The sequence below is a fragment of the Rhinopithecus roxellana genome, chromosome 15 (assembly GCF_007565055.1).
Source record: "Rhinopithecus roxellana isolate Shanxi Qingling chromosome 15, ASM756505v1, whole genome shotgun sequence".
NCBI classification, from domain to species: domain Eukaryota; kingdom Metazoa; phylum Chordata; class Mammalia; order Primates; family Cercopithecidae; genus Rhinopithecus; species Rhinopithecus roxellana.
In genome coordinates, this window is record NC_044563.1 from 66,945,266 (window position 1) to 66,971,716 (window position 26,451).

At 39.6% G+C, this 26,451-nt stretch overlaps 1 protein-coding gene across 12 annotated transcripts in view; it reads left to right on the top strand.

Annotated features, from left to right (window-relative positions):
* ZBTB44 (zinc finger and BTB domain containing 44) overlaps nt 1-26,451 on the top strand; it is a 70,919-nt gene that overhangs the window by 35,760 nt on the left and 8,708 nt on the right. For 6 of the 12 annotated variants that reach the window (XM_030917707.1, XM_030917706.1, XM_030917701.1 and 3 more), the window contains exons 2-5: nt 5,646-6,719; nt 19,596-19,680; nt 22,309-22,472; nt 24,178-24,478. In XM_030917707.1, coding sequence (XP_030773567.1) covers nt 5,702-6,719; nt 19,596-19,680; nt 22,309-22,472; nt 24,178-24,478 — 1,568 coding nt within the window. In that variant the 5' untranslated portion in view covers nt 5,646-5,701. The remainder of the gene's footprint in view (nt 1-5,645; nt 6,720-19,595; nt 19,681-22,308; nt 22,473-24,177; nt 24,479-26,451) is intronic. The other 6 variants (XR_004053566.1, XR_004053565.1, XM_030917708.1 and 3 more) reach the window with 3 other exon arrangements.

The window sequence follows — 26,451 nt, forward strand, 5'->3', positions numbered from 1 at the left end:
AACCAGGAGTTCAAGATTAGCCTGGGCAACATAGGGACACCCCCATCTCTACCAAAAAAAAAAAAAAAAAATGTAAAAATTAGCCAGGCGTGGTGGTACACCCCGTAGTCCTAGATACTTGGGTGGCTGAGACAGGAGGATTGCTTGACCCTAGGAGTTCAAGGCTACAGTGAGCCATGATCATGCCACTGTACTCCAGCCTGGGTGACAGAGTGAGACCCTGCCTCTAAAAAAAAATTGTGATCTTACCTAGCTCTTCTGGATAATTTGCAGATTTGACATTAGCACTTGCAGCTTTACCTTGCACTTTTGTGTTATGAAGATGGCTTCTTTTCTTCAACCTCATGAACCAGCCAACCTCTGCCAGCTTTTCTGAATTTGTTTTAGAGGCAGGGTCTCACTCTGTCACACAGGCTGGTGTACAGTGGCTTGATATCAGCTCACTGTAACCTCTGCTTCCCAAGCTCATGCAATCCTCCAGCCTCAGCCTCCCGAGTAGCTGGAACTACAGGCATGTGACACCACACCAAGCTAATTTTTGTATTTTTTGTATAGATGGTGTTGCACCCTGTCACCAGGCTGGTCTTGAACTCTTGAGCTCAAGCCATCCACCCACCTCAGCCTCCTAAAGTACTGGGATTATAGGGTGTGGCACTGCGCCCATCTAAAAAGAAGTTTTAATTAAAATTTTTTTAATTGGAGTTGATCCTCTCAAACCCTGCCACTGCTTTATCAACAAGGTTTATATAGTTTTCTAAATCCTTTATTGTCATTTCAACAGTGTTCCTAGTTTCTTCACCAGGAGTAGACTCCATCTCAAGAAACCACTGTCTTTGCTTATCCACAAGGAGCAACTCCTTATCTGTTCAAGTTTTATCATGAGATTGCAGCAATTCAGGCTCGATTTTGAATTCTAGTTCTCTTGCAGTTTCCAACACATCTGTAGTTACTTCCTCCAAGAAAGTCTTGAAGTCATCATGAAGGCTGGAATCAGTTTCGTCCAAACTCCTGTTAATGTTGATATTTTGACCTCCTCCCATGAATCTCAGTCTTAATGGCATCTAGAATGATGAATCTTTTCCAGAAAGTTTTCACTTTGCTTTGCGCAGATCCATCAGCAGAATCTGTGGCAGCTATAGCCTTTTGAAATGTATTTCTTAAATAATAAGACTTGAAAATCAAAATGACTCCCTGATCTATAGGCTGCAGAATGGATGTTATATTAGCAGCCATGAAAGCAACATCAGTCATGTAACTCCTCATCAGAGCTCCTCAATGACGAGATGCACTGTTGGAAAGCATTAATGTACGGAACACAGTCTTGTAAGCAGTAGGTCTCAACAGTGGGCTTTTAAAACATGCAGTAAACCATGCTGTAAATAGATGTGCTGCCGTCAGGCTGTGTTGTTTCACTTACAGAGCATGGCAGAATAGATTGAGCCTAATCTTTAAGGGGTCTAGGATTTTCAGAATAGTAAATGAATATTGGCTTCCAGTTAAGTTACCAGCTGCATTAGCCACTTACAAGGGAGCTATCCTGTCCTTTGAAGCTTTGAAGCCAGGCATTGACTTCTCTCTAGCCGTGAAAGTCTCTTTCCTGTGTAAAGCTGTGTTGTCTACGTTGAAAACCTGTTGTTTAGTGTAGCCACCTTCATCAGTGATCTTAGCTAGCTCTTCTGGATAACTTGTTGCAGCTTCAGCATTAGCACTTGCGGCTTCACCTTGCACTGTTATGTTACGGAGATGGCTTCTTTCCTTCAACCTCATGAATCTGCTAGCTTCCAACTTTTCTTCTGCAGCTTCCTCATCCCTGTCAGCCTTCATAGAATTGAGGAGAGTTAATGGCCTTGCCCTGGATTAGGCTTTGATTTAAAGGAATATTGTGGTTGGTATCGTCTTCTGTCCACACCAGGCAAACTTTCGCCATGTCAGCAATAAGGCTGTTTTACTTTCTCATCATTTATGTGTGCACTGGAGTAGCACTTTTAATTTCCTTTAAGAATATGTACTTTGCTGTCACAGCTTGGCTAGCTGTGTGGTATAAAAGGTCTAGCTTTCAGGCGCTCTCTGAGCTCTCGACATGCCTTCCTCACTAAACTTAATAATTTCTAGCATTTCATTTAAAGTGAAAAACGTGAGATGGGTGGATCACTTGAGGTCAGGAGTTCGAGACCAGGCTGGCCAACATGGTGAAACCCCCTCTCTACTAAAACTACAAAAATTAACCGGGGTTTGTGGTGCACACCTGTAATTCAAGCTGCTCTGGAAGCTGAAAGGAGAATTGCTTGAATCTGGGAGGTGGAGGTTGCAGTGAGCCAAGATTGTGTCACTGCACTCTAGCCTGGGTGACAGAGCAAAATTCTGTCTCAAAACATAAAAAAAAACAAAGTGAGAAATGTGCAACTCTTCCTTTCACATATTTAGAGGCTATTGTAGGGTTATTAATTGGTCTAATTTCAGTATCCTTGTTTTTCATGGAATAGGGATACCTGAGGAGGAGGAGAGAGATGGGGGACTGACTAGTGGGTAAATCAGTCATAACGCACACAACATTAAGTTCACTGTCTTATATGGGTGCAGTTTGTGGCACCCCAAAACAATTACAGTAGTAACATCAAAGATTCCTGATCACAGATCACCATAACAGATATAATTATAATGAAAAAGTTTGAAATACTGCAAGAATTACCAAAATGTGACACAAACGTGAAGTGAGCACAAGCTGGTGGAAACTGGCACCAGTAGACTTGCTGACGGCAGGGATGCCACAAATTTCCAACTTGTAAAAAAGACAATATCTCCAACATTTAATAAAGCAAAGTGCAAGAAGATGAAGTGTGTCTGTTTATCCAAAAAATATTTGTCCATATAAGTTTGTGTTGTGGAGCATATCTTGGGCCTGAGTTTCTGCAGACATATTGGGAAATGCATGTGATAAATATATGGTATGGAATGTATTTCCTCCTCATCACCTTCTTCTCATCCCGTACTTCTAAGTAGATCAGAATTCGTACCGTATATGTGAACAGGCATGACTTATAGGAGGTATTCTTGAGCCATTTTATTTATTCTATGGAGTTAGTTCTCCCTCCAGCTTCCTGGAGAGTAAGTCTTAATAACTGTTCTGATCACTTTCAGGAAATACCAACAATCTTTTCAAGAACTAATAAACTTAGAGGGAAAGCTTTCCCTCGTTTCCCACCTCAGGCCTACTACAGGCCTGCAGTTGAAGAGTTGGGTGTGGTTTGCCTCCTTTTTCTTTCTTTCTCTCCTCCCCAACGTTCTTCTTTCACTCTTCTTCATTTGCTGGCTGTGGTTTCTGGCCCGTCCAGACAGAAAAGGTCTTTGATGGTAATGTTAGTAGCAGCAGCAACTAATATTTCTGTAGCATTGATTACGTTGCTGGTTACTATTCTAAATGCTTAACATGTTAGATCATTTAATCCTCAGAACTCTATGAGGTGTGTTGTATTATATTTATTTCACTGCTGAATATATTAAGATACAGAGGGTTTGTTTAATGACTTGCCTAAGGTCACACAGGTAAAAATAGCACCGGCATGCAAAGCCAGCATTCTGGTTCCGGAGTCTGTGCTTTCAACCACTCCACTGTGTTGCCTTTATATACTGTTGGGAGATGGTAGGCGTATTTCTTGGCCTTGGCTATTGTTTAAATCAGACTTATGTGCCCTTCAGAGTCTTCAGTTGTAACATATTTTCCATAGACCTGAGAGAAAGGATCAGCATGTCTTGAAGCCCCTTTCCCTGCAGGGAAGTAAGCAAAGAAGTAGAATGGGGTTTGCAACTCACAACAAACTGATTACTCTCAGCAAAAATCCTTTTCATATCTACACTTTGAACATGGAAGATGATTGAAGGTGGATGTAACTCAAGGTTGAAAATAGTTTTCCACTACCCCCTTGTATAAGGTGCCCTTGTGCCTCACTGGAGAATGTAGTACATTATCTATTGTTTGGGGCCTATTCAAGATTGAAATGGTTTCATTTTAATACTCTGATGCACATGTCTTCCAAATATGCTGTTTAATTTCTTCACACCTTTGTTCATGCAGATGGTCCCTGGATTATAACTAATTCACTTGCTCTGAAAGCATGTTTCTTCCCTCAACCACATGATCCCAAAGTAAGCACTCTTGAAGGCCATGCTTTAAAAGCTAGTTTCTTGGGATGCAATAAATGAACAAAACACTTTATATATAGCCCTCCCATTTTCTTCCTCTTCATCTCATTTTTGTGAGACCTAAATCAGCAAATATGTTAAATGATGGTTTGCATACACCAGTCCCTGGCTATCTAGTGCCTCATTGTGGTCACTTGACTTCAGGAAGGGTATGTAGAGCACTCAGTTTACATTTGAACTTCTGTCACTAATTATGATCAAGATAATTATTTCAGTAGCTTTACCTGACTGCTTTGGAACAGAGATTCATACCTTATCCTTTTGTGAAGTCTGACATGGAACAGTCCCAAATTGATCATTTTGTCTTCTCAAGTTATAATAGTCTGTGACTTTTATTTTTTTAGATAGAGTCTTGCTCTGTCACTAAGGCTGGAGTGCAGTGGTGCAATCTCGGCTCACTGCAACCTCCACCTCCCAGGCTCAAGTGATCCTTCCACATCAGCGTTCCGAATAGCTGGGACTACAGGCCCATGCCATCACACCCCACTAATTTTTATGTGCTTTTAATAGGGACGGGGCTTTGTTGGCCAGGCTGGTCTCAGACTCCTGAACTCAAGCGATCCGCCTGCCTTGGCCTCCCTAAGTGCTGGGATTACAGGTGTGAGCCACCACACCTGGCAACCTTTTAAAATTCATCTTGAAATCTTTTGGGTTTTTTTTTCTTTCCTTTTCCTTTTTCCCATCTTTCTTTTCCTCTATACATTTACCTGCATAAAACATTAACAGGGATGATTATGTAATGGATTGTTTAGTGTTTACACTGGCATTGCCTGCTGCATGCTCACATTTAGAAACAGGAATAATATGCCTACTGACAGAGATACAATGATGATCAATTATTAAATGTGAAGCATTTCAAATACTGTTTGGTACATAGAAGACACTCTACAATTGTCACTATTTACAAACTGTTGCAGCCTGCAGCTCATTAAAACATTGGTTCACAGGTCGGACGTAGTGGCTCACGCCTGTAATCCCAGCATTTTGAGAGGCCGAGGCGGGCCTATCACCTGAAGTCAGGAGTTCAAGACCAGCCTGGCCAACATGGTGAAACCCCATCTCTACAAAAATACAAAAATTAGCCAGGCATGATGGCGAGTGCCTGTAATCCCAGCTACTCGGGAGGCTGAGGCAGGAGAATTGCTTGAACCCGGAAGGCGGAGGTTGCAGTGATCCAAGACCTCCCTGCTGCACTCCAGCCTGGGCGTCAGAGCAAGACTCTGTCTCAAAAAAAAAAAACATTGGTTCACAGACTTCATTGGTTGGACAGTTCGGAAGGCAGATAAGGAGAATATATTTCTATACAGTTCCCTACCTTGAAGTTTCTCTCTCACTACCACCATCTTTCAGCTTTTTAATTTAGTGCAGTGGCCACATGAAAATGATCTAAATCAGATTTAAACTACTAAAATATCAATTAATGCTTTATTTTATGTATTTTTTAGGACATTTCTGATTCATTTGCCTCCTTGAAGAGCATCTGTAGAAGAGGAAGTAAAAGATGGGTGTGAAAACGTTTACTCATAGCTCCTCTTCCCACAGCCAGGAAATGCTTGGAAAGCTAAATATGCTGCGAAATGATGGACATTTTTGTGATATCACTATTCGTGTCCAGGACAAAATCTTCCGGGCACATAAGGTGGTACTAGCAGCTTGCAGTGATTTCTTTCGCACCAAACTTGTAGGCCAAGCCGAGGATGAGAACAAGAATGTGTTGGATCTGCATCATGTTACAGTGACTGGCTTTATACCTCTTTTAGAATATGCTTACACAGCCACTCTATCAATTAACACAGAAAATATTATTGATGTTCTAGCAGCAGCCAGCTATATGCAAATGTTCAGTGTTGCCAGCACTTGCTCAGAGTTCATGAAATCAAGCATTTTATGGAATACACCTAACAGCCAACCCGAAAAAGGTCTAGATGCTGGACAAGAAAATAATTCTAACTGCAATTTTACTTCTCGAGATGGGAGCATTTCTCCCGTGTCCTCAGAGTGCAGTGTGGTAGAAAGAACGATTCCTGTCTGCCGAGAATCCCGGAGAAAGCGCAAAAGCTACATTGTTATGTCTCCTGAAAGTCCTGTAAAGTGTAGCACACAAACAAGTTCACCCCAGGTATTGAATTCTTCAGCTTCCTACTCAGAAAATAGAAACCAACCAGTTGACTCTTCCTTAGCTTTTCCCTGGACTTTTCCTTTTGGAATTGATCGAAGGATTCAGCCTGAGAAAGTTAAGCAAGCAGAAAATCCCCGGACTTTAGAATTACCTGGCCCATCTGAGGCCGCTAGAAGAATGGCTGATTATGTGACTTGTGAGAGCACAAAAACGACCTTGCCTTTAGGTACCGAAGAAGATGTCCGGGTCAAAGTCGAAAGGTTAAGTGACGAGGAGGTCCACGAGGAGGTGTCCCAGCCTGTGAGTGCATCTCAGAGTTCCCTGAGTGATCAGCAGACAGTTCCAGGAAGTGAACAAGTCCAAGAGGACCTTCTGATTAGTCCACAGTCTTCCTCTCTAGGTATAATGTCTTCTGTGTTTTTCTTGGTGCTCTAAAGTCAATTCAAACATTTTTAAGTTACTGTTAGATAAAAAGTTTTGTGTTCGGTCATACAGGAAATACAAAGAAGAGTAAAACATGATAACTGGATTTGCTTGAAATGCTATTAGTACTATCGTTTATTTTTTACAAGTTGCACATTAGGGAAAATAAAAATAATGGAATAATATCTGGTGGGACAAAGGCAGATACACACAAAAAAACCCAGTTAAATCCAGTTTGTGTTTTATTCTTTATTAAAATATGTATTGCAAACTTACCATGTGCCAAGCAAACATTGGTGATACATAAAGAAAAACACGTAGTCCCTGCAATGAAGAGGTTAATCATCTAATTGGAGAAGCAGATATGTAAGTAAATTATTACAGTGAACTATGAAAAGTGCTCATCTGGAGGTGTGAACAAAGTAGTATGGTTGTAACAGAGGAAAGAGTAAGTTAACACTATATATTTGAGTTGGGTCTTATGCAGTAATTAAGAGTGTACCCAAGCATGGGAATGTCATTTCTGTGAAAACATAAAAACGCAGCGCATATATGCAAACACAGGTATGGAAGAGCATTGTGTGTTTGGTAAACAGTGATTTCAGTGCAAAATGATGTAAATAAGCCCAGATACCTGAAAGTGTAGGCAGTAGCAGGAGATAAGATAAAAAGGAGTGCTTGAGCACAGGCTGTGAAGAGCCTTGAATCCTGGTTTCAGTAGGGGTTGCATTTAAGTGCAGGTAAAGGAATCCCTTCTGCAGTAACTTAACTGTAGCAGAGTTTTATTTTTTCTTTATTATTTATTTATTTTATCTTTTTAGATTGAAAATAAAATGACTTATAGTTGTTTTCTCTGGCAGTATTTTTTTCTTTTTTTTAATTCAAGTTCTGGGGTATGCGTGCAGAACGTTCAGTTTTCTTACATAGGTATACACATGCCATGGTGGTTTGCTGCACCCATCAACCCTTCGTCTGTATTAGGTATTTACCCTAATGCTATCTCTCACCTAGCCCCCCACCCCCTCAACAGGCCCCGTTGTGTGATATTCCCCTCCCCGTGTCCATGGATTCTCATTGTTCAACTCCCACTTATGAGTGAGAACATGTGGTGTTTGGTTTTCTGTTCTTGTGTTAGTTTGCTGAGAAAGATGGTTTCCAGCTTCATCCGTGTCCCTGCAAAGGACATGAACTCATTTTTTATGGTTGCATAGTATTTCATGGTGTATATGTGCCACAGTTTCTTTATCCAGTCTATCATTAAAAGACATTTGGGTTGGTTCAAAGTCTTTGCTATTGTGAATCGTGTCGCAGTAAACATACATGCACATGTGTCTTTATAGTAGAATGATTTATAATCCTTTGGGTGTATACCCAGTATTTGGATTACTGGGTCAAATGATATTTCTAGTTCCAGATCCTTGAGGAATCACCACACTGTCTTCCACAATGGTTGAACTAATTTACACTCCCAACAGTGTAAAAGTGTTCCTGTTTCTCCACATCCTCACCAGCATCTGTTGTTTCCAGACTTTTTAATGATCGCCATTCTAACTGGTGTGAGATGGTATCTCATTGTGGTTTTGATTTGCATTTCTCCGATAACCAGTGATGATGAGCTTTTTTCATATGTTTGTTGGCTGCATAAATGTCTTCTTTTGAGAAGTGTCTGTTCATATCCTTCGCCCACTTTTTGATGGGATTGTTTGTTTTTTTCTTGTAAATTTGTTTAAATTCTTTGTAGATTCTGGATATTAGACTTCTGTCAGATGGATAGATTGCAAAAATTTTCTCCCATTCTGTAGGTTGCCTGGTCACTCTGATGATAGTTTCTTTTGCTATGCAGAACCTCTTTCGTTTAATTGGATTCCATTTGTCAGTTTTGGCTTTTGTTGCAATTGCTTTTGGTGCTTTAGTCATAAAGTCTTTGCCCATGCCTATGTCCTGAATGGTATTGCCTATGTTTTCTTCTAGGGTTTTTATAGTTTTAGGTCTTACGTTTAAGTATTTAATCCATCTTGAGTTAATTTTTGTGTAAGGTGTAAGGAAGGGGTCCAGTTTCAGTTTTCTGCATATGGCTGGCCAGTTTTCCCAGCACCATTTATTAAGTAGGGAATCCTTTCCCCATTGATTGTTTTTGTCAGGTTTGTCGAAGATCAGATGGTTGTAGATGTGTGGTGTTATTTCTGAGGCCTCTGTTCTGTTCCATCGGTCTGTATCTCTGTTTTGGTACCAGTACCATGCTGTTTTGGTTACTGTAGCCTTGTAGTATAAAGTCAGGTAGCGTGATGCCTCCAGCCTTGTTCTTTTTTCTTAGGGTTGTCTTGGCTATGTGGGCTCTCTTTTGTTTCCATATGAAATTTAAAGTAGTGTTTTCTAGTTCTGTGTAGAAAGTCAGTGGTAGCTTGATGGGAACAGCATTGGATCTATAAATTACTTTGGGCAGTATGGCCAGTTTCACAATATAGATTCTTCCTGTCCATGAGCATGAATGTTTTTCCATTTGTTTGTGTCCTCTCTTATTTCCTTGAGCAGTGGTTTGTAGTTCTCCTTGAAGAGGTCCTTCACATCCCTTGTAAGTTGTGGTTTTGGGTATTTTATTTTCTTTGTAGCAATTGTGAATGGGAGTTCACTCATAATTTGGCTCTCTGCTTGTCTATTATTGGTGTATAGGAATGCTTGTGATTTTTGCACATTGATTTTGTATCCTGAGATTTTGCTGAAATTGTTTATCAGCTTAAGGAGTTTTGGAGCTGAGACAGTGGGGTTTTCTAAATATACAATCATGTCATCTGCAAACAGAGACAATTTGACTTTCTCTCTTCTTATTTGAATACCCTTGACTTCCTGTCTTCCTATTTGAATACTCTTTCTTTCTCTTGGCTGATTGCTCTGGCCAGAACTTCAGTACTGTGTTGAATAGGGGTGGTGAGAGAGGGCATCCTTGTCTTGTGCCAGTTTTCAAAGGGAACGCTTTCTCCTTTTACTCATTCAGTATGATACTGGCTATGGGTTTGTCATAAATAGCTCTTTTATTATTTTGAGATATGTTCCATCAATACCTAGTTTATTGAGAGTTTTTGGCATGAAGGGGTGTTGAATTTTTTACATTTATTTTTAATTTATTTTTATTTTTTATTTTATTTATTTATTTATTTTTTTTTTTTTTAGACAGAATCTCACTCTGTCACCAGGCTGGAGTGCAGTGGCACGCACTGCAATGTCCCCTTCCCGGGTTCAAGCAGTTCCCCTACCTCAGCCTCCCGAGTAGCTGGGACTACAGAGGTGTGCCACCACACCCAGCTAATTTTTGTTTTTTTAGTAGAGATGGGATTTCACCATGTTGGCCAGGATTGTGATCCTCCTGCCTCGGCTCCCCAGAGTGCTGGGGTTACAGGTGTGAGCCACTGCACCCAGCCAGGGGTGTTGAATTTTATCGGAGACCTTTTCTTTGTCTATTGAGATAATTGTGGGTTTTGTCATTGGTTCTGTTTTATGTGATGGATTATGTTTATTGATTTGCATATGTTGAACCAGCCTTGCGTTCCAGGCATGAAGCCGACTCGATCCTGGTGGATAAGCTTTTTGATGTTCTGCTGGATTCAGTTTGCCAGTATTTTATTGAGGATTTTCACATCGATGTTCATCAGGGACATCGCCCTGAAATTTTCTTTTTTGTTGTTGTGCCTCTGCCAGGTTTTGGTATCAGGATGTGGCTGGCCTCATAAAATGAGTTAGGGAGGAGTCCCTCTTTTTCTGTTGTTGGGAATGGTTTCAGAAGGAATGGTACCAGGTTCTCTTCGTACCTCTGGTAGAATTCGGCTGTGAGTCTGTCTGGTCCTAGGGTTTTTTTGGTTGGTAGGCTATTTCAGGAGAGTTTTTAGCATGAAGGAATGTTGAAATTTTTTTTTTTTTGAGGTTCTGCTTCAATTTCAGAACTTGTTATTAGTCTATTCAGTGATTCGACTTCTTCCTAGTTTAGTCTTGGGAGGGTGTATGGTCCAGGAATGTATCCATTTCTTCTTGATTTTCTAGTTTATTTGCATACAGGTGTTTATAGTATTCTCTGATGATAGTCTGTATTTCTGTGGGATCAGTGATTATATCCCTTTTATCATTTTTTATTGTGTCTATTTGATTATTCTCTCTCTTTTTATTAATCTGGCTATCAGTCTATATATTTTGTTAATCTTTTCAAAACACCAGTTCCTGCATTCATTAATTTTTTGAAGGCGTGAGCCACCATGCCTGACTCCGATGTGATTATTTTTCCTTGCCTTCATGGCACATGTACTAATCACTCTCAACAAACTTATCTTAACTCCAAACTTGCATACTAAAAGCCATACAGAAAAAAAAGTAAATTCCTTGGGGGATTGAAAGCAGTCAATAAATTTGAGAAGGAGAAAAGCAAGATGCGCATGGTACTTTTTCCACTGTAAGTTCCATAAGAGGACTTAATTTTACTTACTAATTTGTTAAAGAACATCTCTTAGAGGTATCTTGTCTTTCTAGTGATGGGAGAATATAATGTTTAGTATATTATTTTCAAATTTTGAAAATAATAATTTGATTATCCGTGAAATTAGTTCAGATAGGATTTTACCTGCTGTTTTAGGTTCCCTTTGTTGCCCCTTGCCCATGGAAAGGGTGTAAAATTCAGTATCCTTAACTTGCAGCAAATAAAAGCAATAAATACAACACATTTAAAGGAGAAAAAGAGTGCTGGTTTTAGGTTGTGCCTTGTTACTTAAAAACATGACTCGCTAGTCTTTCCTAACCCCATCCCCACTCCTAGGCAAACCACTGTGAATATTAATAATTGCCTATTCTGGATATTTTGTCTCAGTGGTATTATGAAATACGTGGGGTTTTTTTGTTTTTTGTTTCCCCCCCACCAGCTTCTGTCGTTTTACCATAATGTTTTCACAGTTCATCTGTGTTATACCTTGTAAAGTTTTGAAATGGTTTTGCCAGTCAAAGATCTGAACTTGGCCTCTAGGGCCAGTTCAGATGAACTAATCCAACCTATGTTCATCCCCTCATTATAGTTTCTCTTGTAGACTGTAAACACAGTAGGCAGGCAGGCAGATGATCTTCAGAGCAGGTGTTAGTCTAGAAAACAGTTTCACCAAAGAGCAACACAATCTGAATAACCAAAATATTTCCGAAAAACTGTTCCTAGGAAAACAAAGCAAACCTGACGGTGAAGGGCTTCATTGAACTATTTGAGCTTAATTTAGCATGAATTTACATCCCCGCAAGGGCAAGTGGCACCTCAGAAGGGATTTTATATCTGCCTTCTCATCAAGGATCCCAGGACGAAGCAACAAGGGCTTTTAGTTGAATCGCTGTGGATCTTCATTTCTGCCAGGGCCCTATAGCCAAAGACCACCTATGATTGAACGAGTTGAGTTTGTTGCTCATTTGCACAAGGGTGATTATCCACCATGGGTTTTTTAGGGCTGGTTCTCAGTAAGAAGGTGTTAAAAAGGCCTTAGCACAGGATTTGGCCTTGTATTGGGTGATTTCAGGGATGCTTACTCTCTGTCAGGGAGGGTTCAAGGAAGTGAGGTTTGCTCAGGACTGGTGATGTCAGAAAGGAAAGAGATTTCTATTACTGAATATCTTTATAAATATTACCTAGGAATGCAGACTAAAGTGAATCTATAGCAGTAGCGACTCTTTAGCTGGAGATAGATGGGGGTGACTGGCATGTTTGTGATTGCACAAATAAAAGTATTTTTTAGTCTCACTGTAATAAGGATCACAGAGTGACTTGATCTTATGTTATTTCCTGAGACTGTTTATGTTCCCCAGGAGAATACTATGGCTGTAAGGACCAGGCCCCACCCCTAAGTGAGTGCCAAGCCTGTTTCTGAATGTTAGAAGATGCTTCTCTTTTTCAAGTATGAAGTGAGATCTTGTATTGAAAAACCTTTTAGAACAATGCCTGGCACATGGTAAATACTCAGTAGGAGATGACCACTGTAATTACTTTTCCAGAGGGATCTTTGTAAGTGTCTTGAATACCTAAGCAGTGGCAGCAGCAACTTGAGTTTGATGCAACAGAAGCTGTCATACAGCACTTGCAATTGGGGAGAGAGTGGACTCAGTCTTGATAAGCTAGCCCTTAACCGTACAAAGCTGATTGTCTCTATGAATCAGTTTTACTGTTTCACAAGGTGAAAACCATCTGACCAGAATTCTTAGCCTCTCACTACCACTGAGAACAGAATCTCTATAGGGTAGAAAGAAAACTTCATTTTAAGAATTTAAGAAACATCACTGTCACCTCAGGAAAGTAATATTGTGCACATATGTGTGTATATATATGTGTATGTGTATATATACGTGTGTGTATATATTCTGCTGTTAAATCAGTTTAAGTGAAATTCCAATTCATAGGATTACTTGTGTTGTTTGCAAAAACCATCATTTCAAGAAAAAGAGTTACACAAAATTTATTTTTTGCTGATAGTTGCATAAGTGATATAACACTATGTGTTTACCTCCACAGTATACATAGAATTCTAAGAGTCTGTTTTAACTCATTTAGCTTGGAATGGCTTTCATTTTTAGCTGTTGGTGCATTCAGTAGCCATGAGTGAGGGAAAGTAGTTTTGCTTTGCTTTGCGTGCTCACTGTCACATTGAATTAGGGGATCTAGACATTTTAGAATGCAGAGATGGGTTTGTTTTAAGAAGGATCGTGTACTTAGATGTATCTTGTACTGCATTTTAGTTCTTTTAGACCAGGTTTTTAAACAAACCTTTGAAGGTACTAGAATCAGTCCCAGACAGTGTGGTTTTTATTCTCACCTCACCAAGAGTCCACTCCCTCCTAGAAAGAGTATGGCCTGCCTGATAGTGCGAAGCAAATGTCAGTGAGATCAGTCTCTTGGCCTAACCTTGTCATAACTCCAGGCATTTTTTTGCCAAGGCTTTGCCTATAAGCTTTAACATTGTCTGTGCTCTGGATAAGTTCAGAATACTGTCAAATAGATCTTTATGTCCATGGGACCAAGTCTGATTACTGGCGTTTTTCCAGTTTTTTATCCCAGGACAGATTGAAATGTTAATGTTTATTTCTCTTTCCTTTAAGGGAAAAACTGAGAATGGGAAGATACTGACAAGTAAACAGTTCTTTCTTAAAATGTAGCATTATCTGGTTCTCTATCCTACATGTGGATTAAAAACGAGTCAGAAGAACCCGGGAATAAGTTGCATAAGTAGACACGGGAAAAGCGGAAATGCCGTTTGATAGTAAGGGAAAGAAAAAGAAAAGACACACACAGAAATGATATACACACACCAGAAGGGATGGAATGGGGAGACCAGAAAGAATGGGGGTGCGATTGCGGATGAATGTAAACACACATAGTCCTGCGTATTTTCAGAAGCCTTAGAGTATATGCACATATTAGAACACAGTATAATAATGAGCATTAGGATTGTGGTGAGTCATCAAGAAACAAAAAATAATTCATATTTGGTAGCCTTCATTTAGGAAGTCAAGGCAAAATGTAACCCTGTCACAAATTTTCCAGTACAAGTGATTAAATAAAGTAAGTTTGGATGCCTTAAAATGTAGGTTTTTAAAAAACTTTATACTTAAGTGGATAATTTGCCTGTCTCCTAATGACAGCAATTCAAGTGTTCCAAAGAGGGAAACTTAAGTATTAGATTCCAAATTTTCATCAGAAGGTAATTTCATCCCATATGTTCATTAGCAGATGATATTTATTAAATGTTCACATGTATATGGTGGTGTGCAAACTGTTACAGTTAGTGCATTTTCATTTTCATTAAAATATTATAACCAAAAGCTTGTTTGCTATTAAAAGACCAAAATTCTCAGAGGCTCAGATTTGTTCATTTGGTGCAACACAGCTAATTTGCGTTCAGTAAAGAAATTGGCAGAGTTCATTACCTAATGAGAATAAGCTAGGTGGTTTGAGCCTGCTGTCCCACAGCAAAGAACAAATTTTAAGTTTTTAAAAATTCACCTTTAAACTGTTTGAAAAGCTGAAAAGATGGCGAAGGAACTGCAAGGTTAAATTGGGGGAGAAAGCCTGGCCCAAGGAGGCAAGTAGATCATCAGAGCACTAAAATCAGTTTTGCCTTTAAGATATTTGCCAGAACACAAATGGGCTTTGGTTGATCAACTCAAAGAGCAGGAGAAATGAAACAAAGCTCAGAGTGTGTAAAGTTGTAAAGTCTTGAAAAGCTGCCCCACACATTAAGCAGGGAGCAGGTTTACATTAGAACTAAACCTGCTCCCTGCTTAATATGTGTGTTGTAGCACATAGCTGATTGGTAATAATTTAAAAATCCAGTAATACCAAGTGTTGGTAAGGATATGGAGCAACACAACTCTGATATACTGCTAGCAGTGATGCAAATTTAGTACAATCATTTTGGAAAAGAATTTAGTGTTTTCTAATAAGGTTGAAGATAAATGTATTCAGTGATCTAGCAGCTCCATTCCTGCATATATACCACTTCCATTCCTGAGTATATACCACGGAGAAAGCATGCTCGTTTGCATTGTCCTTTGGGATAGTACTGTCAGAACTAAACCTGCTCCCTGTCCTCCAAACTCCAGGGGACTGTAGAAAAACCTGCCTTGGCAGTGAGCAGACTAGAAAAGGAAAAAGGAAAACACATCCCTGAGAAGCTACTGCTAGCCCACTTACAGACTGGTACAACACGGACTTTGAGTGGGCAGACCAAGGAATCGCAAACAGTGAATCTCATGTAGATAATGCTACCCAGGAACCTAGCAGAAGCAAAGGTAAAACTTCTCTGGAAAAGGGCATATGTATCCTTACCTCAGCAACTCAATTTCCTACAAATAATTTTCAAGGGCAATAACCAGTTGAAAAATTACCAGAGCACTCAAGAAAACAAGGCAGAGAGAGAACTAACAGGAAAAAAAAATGTGTTTTTTAAATGCAGCAGAAATATATTAACATAGCCAATTGGCATAGTTTTCAAGCGCAGATATAAAATAAATAAGCTTACTATATTTAACTAAATAAATAAACAATAATTGCAGAGAACAGTAAACTGTAAAAAGTGACATAGCAGATTTAAGGAAACCAAATGGGACTTTTAGAAAAGAAAAATGATAGCCGAAATTAAAATCTCCGTGAACATTTTGGCAGCACATTGCACTCAACAGAAGAGAGAATTAGGAAATTAAAAGATAAACTAGAAGAAATTACTTCACTGCTACACAGAGAGAGACACAGTGGTGGAAACTGCAGTAGCAAAGTGGAGAAGGGAGTGGAAAACAGCAAATGTAGGTTTGATGGAAGCTCTAAAGAGAGAGGAGAGAATGGCTGAGAATTTTCCAGATTTGGTGAAAGACATCAGTCCCAAACAGGAATAGTAAAAAGAAACACAGACCTAGACACATTGTAGAGAAAATTCAGGGGGAAAAAAAAATTTTAAAGACATTACTTTCAAAAGAATATGACTTTTTAATACCACCAGAAGCCAGTGGGATGATATCCTCAGTATACTGAAAGAAAATAACTCCCAGTCTAGATTTCTTTTTTTTTTTTTTTTTTGAGACAGAGTCTAGCTCTGTCCCCCAGGCTGGAGTGCAGTGGCACAATCTCGGCTCACTGCCAGCTCCGCCTCCCGGGTTCAGGCTATTCTCCTGCCTCAGCCTCCCGAGTAGCTGGGACCACAGGCGCCTGCTACCACCTAATCTTTTTGTATTTTTTGTAGAGACGGGGTTTTACCATGTTAGCCAGGATGGTCTCCATCTCCTGACTTCGTGATCCGCCCACCTTGGCCTCCCAAAGTGCTGGGATTACAGGCGTGAGCCACTGTGCCCAGCTCCCACTCTAGATTTCTACACAGAGTAAAAATATATTTCAAGAATGAATTATATTTGAAAAATATATAAATGAAATATGAGAATTATCTTTGAAAATATATAAATGAAATATATTTTCAAACAAAAAGAATTGATCATCAGCAAATCATTGCCAAAAAAGTTCTAAAGAATGGACTTTTGGCAGAAGTAAGGTGAGCATGGATGGGAGGTTTCATTTGCAAGAATGAACAGCAAAGGAAGAGGTAAATATGAGAACATGTATATATGATAATGTCTATGGGGCTTAATCAGAACAAAGAAGTAAAATATCAGACAGTTTGTAAATGGCAGGACAGAAGTGGTGGGAAATGGAGTTAAAGCTTCTAGGATCTTTGTATTATCCAGAAGGAAGTAAACTTTAGACTTGGAAAAACAAGGTATATCTCTAATTTCTAAGGCAACCAATAAAAAGAAATAGGAAAATATGTGAAACTTCTAAATGAATAGAAGGGGAGAAATGGAAGATTTCTTTCCACTTATATTCAACAAGCTGATTCTCAAATGTATATAGGAATGCAGAAGGCAAAAAATAGCCAGAATGTTCAGAAAGCAAATGAACAAGGTCAGAGGACTTTCTGTACTTGATAGCAAGATCTATTATAAAGCTACAGTAACTAAAGATTGGCATTAATACAAGGACAGATAAGCAGATGGAACTAGTATAAAACCCAAAAACAGACCTATGTATTTATGTATAGATGACATACGACAGAGGTGGCACTGCAGAGCAGAGGGCAGACCTTTCGTGACATGTTCAGTCACAAAGGCAACTCCAGATGGGTTAAAGAAAAAGCATCAGGCAAAACATGAACTTTTTTCGTAAGATAATTTCACATAGGGAAATGTTTTTTTAAAACAAGACCAAAGGCTGGGCGCCGTGGCTCACACCTGTAATCCCAGCACTTTGGGAGGCTGAAGTGGGCGGATCACGAGGTCAGGAGATGGAGACCATCCTGGCTAACACGGTGAAATCCCGTCTCTACTAAAAATACAAAAACTTAGCCGGGTGTGGTGGCGGGCGCCTGTGGTCCCAGCTACTCGGGAGGCTGAGCTTGCAGTGAGCCAGCGTCGCGCCACGGCACTCCAGCCTGGGCAACAGAGTGAGGCTCCGTCTCAAAAAAAAAAAAAAAACCGAAAAGCCATAACAATGAGAAAAAAATTAAATTAAAATGTTAAACTTTGGGTCATCAGAAGAAGCCTTTAGAAAGGGTAAGAAAAAAAAGCCATGGGACGGGGAAAGATTTGTAGTATGTATCACTGACCAAGGGCTTATATACAAATTGTGAAAAGAACTCTTTAAAAAGGCAGACAACTCCAGCATTTCACAAAAGAGGGAGGAAGGGAGATTCAATAAATATGTGAAACTAGATTCACCTCAGTAGTAATAAGGGAAATGGAAATACAATTCAAACCACAATGAAATATTGTAACACATACACCAGATTGGTAAAAACCAGTGGTAATAACTTAAAAATCCAGCAATATTAAGTGTTGGTAAGGATGTAGAACAACATAACTTTGATATACTAGCAGTGATGTGAATTTAGTACAGTTACTCTGGAAAGAGTTTAGTATTTTCTTTTTTCTTTCTTTTTTTTTTTTTTTTTTTGAGGTAGAGTCTCGCTCTGTCGCCCAGGCTGGAGTGCAGTGGCGCTATCTCAGCTCACTGCAAGCTCCGCCTCCCAGGTTCACACCATTTTCCTGCCTCAGCCTCCCCAGCAACTGGGACTACAGGCGCCCGCCACCATGTCCAGCTAGTTTTTTTGTATTTTTAGTAGAGACAGGGTTTCACTGTGTTAGCCAGGATGGTCTCTATCTCCTGACCTTGTGATCCACCCGCCTTGGCCTCCCAAAGTGCTGGGATTACAGGCGTGAGCCACCGCGCCCGGCCTGAGTTTAGTATTTTCTAATAAGGTTGAAGATAAATGTATTCAGTGACCTAGCAATTCCATTCCTACTTATATACCACTTCCATTCCTAAGTCTGTACCGTGGAGAAAAGCATGCTCAAGTGCATTAAGAATATTCATAGCAGCATTGTTCTTAATAGCCAAAAATCCGTCCATAAAGAGTAAAATGGAAAATGGTGACTATTATAAACGATGAAAATAAACTTTGGTTACATGTAACAACGATGAGTCCACAATGTTGGAGGAAAGAAGCAAGAAAAAAGAAAATATATAGTATGACCCAGTTTCTATAAAACAGACAACACTAAAAAGTATTGTTTATGGCAAGCCTTGGCAAACTTTCCTTTAAAGGCAAGATGATAACTATTTTAGACTTAACTGCCACATGGTCTCTGTCACAACCAAAAGCTACTAAACTCTGCCACTGTAGGGCAGAAGCAGCCCTAGTCCAACCAAAGCTGTGTTCAGCAAGAACGAACACCTACTTTATGGATACTTGTATTCAAGATAAAATTACTTTTAAAAGTGAGGGAATGGGAGGAGGAAAATGATAACCATAAGCTTTTGGAGAAGGGAGGGATGTATGATCAGGGAAGGATGAATGTGGACTTCCAGGATGCTGCTGGCGGTGCTTTCGTGTGGCTTGCGTGTGGAGGTTGCCCGGGTGTTCACTGTATCTTAAATTCTGTATAGAAATTGCACCACAAGTTGTATGTCTTAAGTTTTAAAAAATAAAAATGTCAGTGTTTCCTTAAATGGTTAATTATTCAGTTTTATGTGGATTTTTGTTTGCTTTTGAATTGCCCTGCTTACGTGCTGAAATGTGTCAAAGAAATATTTCTAAAAGAACTTAAATAATATAAGACTATTATCTTCCATGTGATTTTTTTTTAATCACAAACATTTAAAAATATAGAACACTACTTTGGATTAATAATTCAGGATATGACCACTAGATAATATATGTCAGAAGCTTAGACATAATACAGCTTTCAGTGACAGTCTTGGCTTGTTCACACCGAAGGATTACAGCTGTCGTCTTTCTCCTATTCCCAGGCTCAGTAGATGAAGGCGTTTCGGAGGGGTTGCCTACACTTCAAAGCTCGTCTAGCACTGCCGCTCCTCCGGATGATGACGACCGGTCAGTACTGAGAGCATTTCGTTACCTCGTAGGGGTTGTGTTTACAACTCCAAATTCAAGCATTTCATCTCAGAGTTGTAGAAGTGTATTACAACTTCACTTCAGTATACTTTTCAGAGTAATGAAGTAGCATCATCACATTATAAATTAGAGCACCTGTACAAGGCTTTTTTTCCCCAGCATTTCCAAAACTGCCTAGTCCCGTTGCTTTAAATCATATCTGTATCAAGTGTTGGCAAACTATGAACCGCAGGCCAATTCCAGCCCACCACCTTTATTTGTAAATCAAGTATTATTGGAACACAACCACACTCATTTGTTGACATATTGTTTGTGGATGGCAGAGTTGAGTGGTTGAAACAGACTGTATGGTGTGCAAAGTCAGAATGTGTGCTGTATGGACTGCTGTGAAAAACGTCTGCCAAAGTCTGATCTGTATACCCATAACTCCCTCCCTGCTTGGTATTTCCACATAAACGTACAAAGGGCGTTTCACATTTAACAAGGCCAAGACAGAACTCTTGATTTCTGACTCCCTGTCTGAATCCTGCTTCTCCAGCCTTTCTCCCATTTCAGTGGGCATCATCATCCCCTAATTTCTCAAGCAAAATCTCTGAGGATTATTCTTAATCTTTTTTCCTTACCACTCTTCATCTCCCTCCTTGCTTAGTTAATCCTTAAGTGAGTCCTGTTAACTCTGCCTATAAAACATATCCTTGTCTACTTTTCCAATCTGTACGGTAGCCACCCTACTCTTAAGTCACCCACCATCTTTTGCCTTGACTACTGCAATAGCCTTCAAACTAGCCTCTGATTGCATTCTTCCCCAGTTCGAATCCGTTTTCCACGTAGCAGCCAAAATCATCTTTTCTTTTTTAATTAGTCAGATTATATCACTGTTTTAAGCTATAGATTCTTAACATTCTTTATTCATACGTAAAATCTATAGGCCTTGCTGTGCCTTCTAAAGCCCTACATGATATGACTTCTGCCTAACTCCTTTCAGACCAGTCTCCCTCTTACACTACATTCTAGCCTCATAGACCTTCTTTCACAGTTCCTGGAGTACTCCGTATTTGTTCCTGCCTTTGGGCCATTCTGTCACTAGGACCTTTGCCTGAAAAGCTTGCTCTCTCAGTTTTCGCAGTGTTGGCTCCAGATTCTTGACCTTCAGATCACTGTCTTGGTATCAGTTCTCAAGGAGGCTTTTCCTGACCACCAGTCTCAAGCAGCGCCCAATCACTATTAGATCCTTCTAATTTAATTCTCTGCTCTGACAATTTCCTTGATTATTTATTATCTGTGTCTCACCCACTGAATGTAGACTCCACTGAATGATTGCATTCTTCCTCAGAGAAGGTCCAGGACAATCTTAAAAACTGTATTTGTTGAAAACTTGAAAGATTCAAGGGACTCAAATTAGGTTTATTTTTCTTGAATAGCTAAACCTGGTAGGGGAGGTTATCAACCGGAATCACTTGTGGATTAATGAAAGCATAAACAAACAACAGTGTGCCTAGACTCCTTATTTTCACGTATTAATCAGGTTGTTTGTTCTGTGTTAGATACTGTTCTGCATGGTAGTAATATAGAGATAAGATATGCAGCCCCTTGCCTCAAGGAGCTCAATCAGTTTTGGAGGAAGTATAAGGATTGAAGATAGACAGACAGATTACCATGAGTGATCTGCAGAGCTCTGTTGCCCTGCATAGGAGGATGCCTACCGCAACCACTGATAAATCAAAGATGGCTTCCCTGAGGAGCATGTGGCTTCCTAGCTGCATTTCGTAAAATGGTATAGGCATGTGGTATAGGATATGTTTGGGGAGTATGACAAAAAATGAGGCTAGAAAGGTACAGAGAGCTCAGATCGTGAGGAATCTTGTATGCCTTGCAAAGGGGTTTGATTTTATTCTGAAGATAACAGCCATTGCAGAATTTTAGACAGGGAACTGATTTGATCAGATCACTATGATGCAGTGAGAGGGATGGATTAGAGGAGTGTGGAGCTAAATGGAGAGAGTTATTAATTCAGGCTTGTATTAATGAAGGCCTAAATTTAAGAAGTGGTTAGAAGGAAAGAATTGGCGAGATTAAGGACATCAAAGGTAAAATAGTTCATGATATGTCCTGTGGTTGTATGTCATTCTGGGCTGGGTGCGGTGGCTCATGCCCGTAATCCCAGCACTTTGGGAGGCCAAGGCAGGCAGATCACCTGAGGTCAGGAGTTCAAGACCAGCCTGGTCAATATGGTGAGACCCCATCTCTACTAAAATACAAAAATTAGCCAGGCGTGGTGGCAGGCGCCTGTCATCCCAACTACTTGGGAAACTGAGGCTGGAGAATCACTTGAACCCGGGAGGCGGAGGTTTCAGTGAGCCGAGATCACGCCACTGTACTCCAATCCAGCCTGGGTGACAGAGCGAGACTATCTCAAAAAAAAGAAAAGGCATTCTGGACAGTGACATTGTTTTTCATATTGTTAGTGAAACTTGAAATCTAACAGTTAAACTGTTTGAAAAAGTCTTTAAGTGTTTTATCTTTTTTCGTTTAAAATTGACCTGTAGCAGTGTTTATTCAGTTTAAAAATCAGAGCCTGGTTGCCTTCTTTGGTTTGTTTTTTTTTAGATTGGAAAATGTTCAGTATCCCTACCAACTCTACATTGCTCCTTCTACCAGCAGTACAGAACGACCAAGTCCAAATGGTCCCGACAGACCTTTTCAGTGTCCAACCTGCGGGGTGCGTTTCACCCGTATTCAGAACCTAAAGCAGCACATGCTCATCCACTCAGGTAATGTCACCTTCCCTGTTGTTGCATAAGTGAACACTCTAAAAATAAACATTTTATTTTGGAATCCCAGTTAAAATAGAAAACAGGGGCTTCTGAGTTTTAAAAAAACTCTGAGAAGTCAAATGAAAACAGATTAGCTAAGGTTTATTGCCAAAATGGTGCAGTGTCAGAAAGCTGTTTGCCGTGAGTGTTAAGTATTCTGATTAAAAGAACATAAGGTGATATGGAGTGAGTACTTTGTAAATAAAAAGACATATTAGGTGTGCACATAGAGGTGAGATAAATAAGCACAACCACAGATGGTAAAGCAATTAGGGTTAAAAGGGTCTGTATGGGTGTTCTTTGTGCTGTTCTTCTTATTAAGGTTTCTGTAAGTTTGAAATTATTCCCAAATAAAAGTGTGTTTAAAAATGTAATGTTTTCTTGCAATTTACTTTCAATTCTACAGTCCTAAATCTCTGTATGCCCTGATGAGTCAGCTTTGTAGTTTGTATTTTTTTAAAACATAAGAGAGATTTTGGATAAATGTATAGAAGGGATTTGAAACTTTAGTTCAGTAATCACATGTGAAGGCAACAGGATTCTTGTGGGTAAAATACTGACCTCTGATGAATAAGAGATCTTTGCTGCTGTTTCAGCTGCGTGAGTTACTATCTCACTTTCCCCTTCTGTAGATAGGTCTTACAGTCCCTGTCCTAGCACCAGTTCTCTGTGACTTTGTTCAGTCATCAGATTGTGTTTTGAAAGGTTTTAGAATTTTTTCCCCAAAACACTGTGATAATGCATTTGAGGAGACTATTAATACACTTTATAACTCATTTATTTCTATCAATATTACATCATATTACCCAAAAAAACCCATTTTATCAAATGATGGTTCTGTCATGCTCATTACATTCAGAGATGTTAAAATTGTTCTTTCTTCTTCTCATTTCTCTGTGAGATAGGGAACAGAGAGTGGGTACTGATGATTTTCACATCTTTTCAATATAAGCCTTTCTAATGAAATGAAATAACACATGCTGTTACATGGGGATTTGGGTTCTGTCTACATACTGTAGTTAAATTGTGTTTTGAAGTTAGTAAAATAGATGATTTAGAAAAGTATTCAAAAATCAACTTCAGTAGACATTACCTAGTTTGCCTCCCCTACTGCCTTTTTCTTTTCCTTTTTAAGCACTTGTGACTTTTCACATATTCTTTTTTTTTTTTTTTTTTTTTTTTTTTTTTTTTTTTTTTTTGAGACGGACTCTGGCTCTGTTGCCCGGGCTGGAGTGCAGTGGCCAGATCTCAGCTCACTGCAAGCTCCACCTCCCGGGTTCACGCCATTCTCCTGCCTCAGCCTCCCGAGTAGCTGGGACTACAGGCACCTGCCACCTTGCCTGGCTAGTTTTTTGTATTTTTTTTGGTAGAGACGGGGTTTTTCACCATGGTAGCCAGGATGGTCTGGATCTCCTGACCTCGTGATCCGCCCATCTCAGCCTCCCAAAGTGCTGGGATTACAGGCTTGAGCCACCGCGCCCGGCCATGACTTTTCACATATTCTGCACATTTTCTGAGATACTGAATTAGAGTATGTTTTTACTGGTAATTTTTGTCTTTTCAGATGATCTATTGCTACAGAAATATAGTTCAGAAATTTGTAGAGTTTATGACTTTTCAGTTTATTTTTGTTTTTAGATATTTTGTTTTGCTTTATTTATAGGAATTAAACCATTTCAGTGTGACCGCTGTGGGAAAAAGTTCACCAGGGCTTACTCGCTAAAGATGCATCGCCTAAAGCATGAAGGTAAACGCTGTTTCCGGTGCCAGATATGTAGTGCCACTTTCACTTCCTTCGGGGAATATAAACACCACATGAGGGTTTCCCGGCACATTATCCGCAAGCCTCGGATTTACGAGTGCAAAACATGTGGCGCCATGTTCACCAACTCTGGAAATTTAATCGTGCACCTGAGGAGTCTGAACCATGAAGCATCAGAGCTAGCAAACTACTTCCAGAGCAGGTGAGGTGCACAACAAAAACCCAACCAGGAAAACTGCTTTCTAAACTCTCTTTTCCTGCTTTTAGGGCAGCCTTCTGTGTTTTTACATTAGGTTGCCAGCTAGTCAGTCCCTGATCTGATAAAATTTTGCTGAGTCTTCTAAGCATATAAAATTATAAACATTTTATAGTTGGTATTAAAAATATCTTCCTGCAGAAGTAGACTATTTGTCCTCTTGAGATATTTTTTAATAATACAAGGTTTAAGTAATTCTGTAATGGACCTTAAATAGATCTTATCGGAAATTTTTTTTTTTTTTTTGAGGTGGGGTCTCGCCCTGTCTCCCAGGCTGGAGTGCAGTGGCGTGATCTCAGCTCACTGCAAGCTCCGCCTCCCGGATTCATGCCATTCTGCTGCCTCAGCCTCCCGAGCAGCTGGGACCACAGGCGCCCACCACCACGCCTGGCTAATTTTTTGTATTTTTAGTGGAGACAGGGTTTCACCGTGTTAGCCGGGATAGTCTCAATCTCCTGACCTCGTGATTCGCCTGCCTTGACCTCCCAGAGTGCTGGGATTACAGGCATGAGCCACTCCGCCTGGCCTTATTGGAAATTTTACCATGTCAGATGATACTTAGTGGTAGTGGATTACTTCAGACTCTGGATGTTAATAAAATTCTTGACCACTTCTCTCTATTTAAAAAAATTCTATATAAAGGAATATCCATTGGCCAGTAAGAAAAATTTTCAGTAGCAACTATAATGGGTGTGATGGTTTAGATCATGAAGTCATTCCTATTTTCATTCAGTTTAGAGCTCTATTATTTTAATATTAATTTATAATAGAATTACCTTTCTGATTTGTAGGGCATCCAAGGAAATCAGGTTCTAGTTCTAGCTCTGCCACTAACTGCTGTTGATTAAACGTGTCACTTTACTGATGAAAAAGCTTGAAACTTAGAGAAAGATAAAATGTAAACTTTAAATGATGGTTTCTAAGGCCTCCTCTAGATATAAAACTGTTGTTTTAAATTGTTTATAAGAATTGTACTTCTGCAGGAATCCTTAGTTTCTAATTAAATGAAATTTTTACAAATCTTTTTTTTTTTTTTTTGAGACAGAGTCTTACTCTGTCACCCAGGCTGGAATGCAGTGGCACAATTTTGGCTTACTGCAATCTAAGCCTCCTGAGTAGGTGGGATTACAGGCGCCCACCATTACACTCAGCTAATATTTGTATTTTTCGTAGAGATGGTGTTTCACCATGTTGGCCAGTCTGATCTTGAACCCCTGACCTAAAGTGATCCGCCTGCCTTGGCCTCCCAAAGTGCTGTGGGATTACAGGTGTGAGCCACCATGCCCAGCCCAAATCTTTACATTTAAATCACCTTTATTTTTAAAACCTTTTTATTTTTTAATTGAATAGACGGGGTCTTGCAGTGTTGCCCAGGCTGAAGTGCAGTGGCTATTCATAGACACAATTGTAGCGCACTACAGTCTCAAACTCCTGGGGTCAAGCAATTCTCCTGCTGGGGCTACAAGTGTGGGCCGCCACGCCTGACTTAAAACCTTATTTTTAAACAAATTCCAAATTATTCCTGCATAGATTTTGTTTTTCCCCTCAACCAGACATTCATTTTGTTTAATGCAGTCATCTCTAATTCTGAATGTGTGGTTGCCATATCACTAAACCTTAGATTATACATATCATATTAAACACAGTTTGTTCAGGACTAAAATAGTGTTCCTGTTAACTACTCATGTTATCTTTATCTTCCCTGTACAGAGCCCTGCATTCTCCACTCTTCTTCTCTAACACCTGAAGACTTTTTAGAAAACACAGCATAGGGCGTTCTAAATTGCTTTGCAGATGAGCAGATTTTAATTTTTTATTAATACTGAACAGTAAAATTATAACTATCAAGTCTAATTACATATATTATTGACAATTCTGGTATAATGAAATTTTTAGTTCAGTAATAAAGATTTAAATAA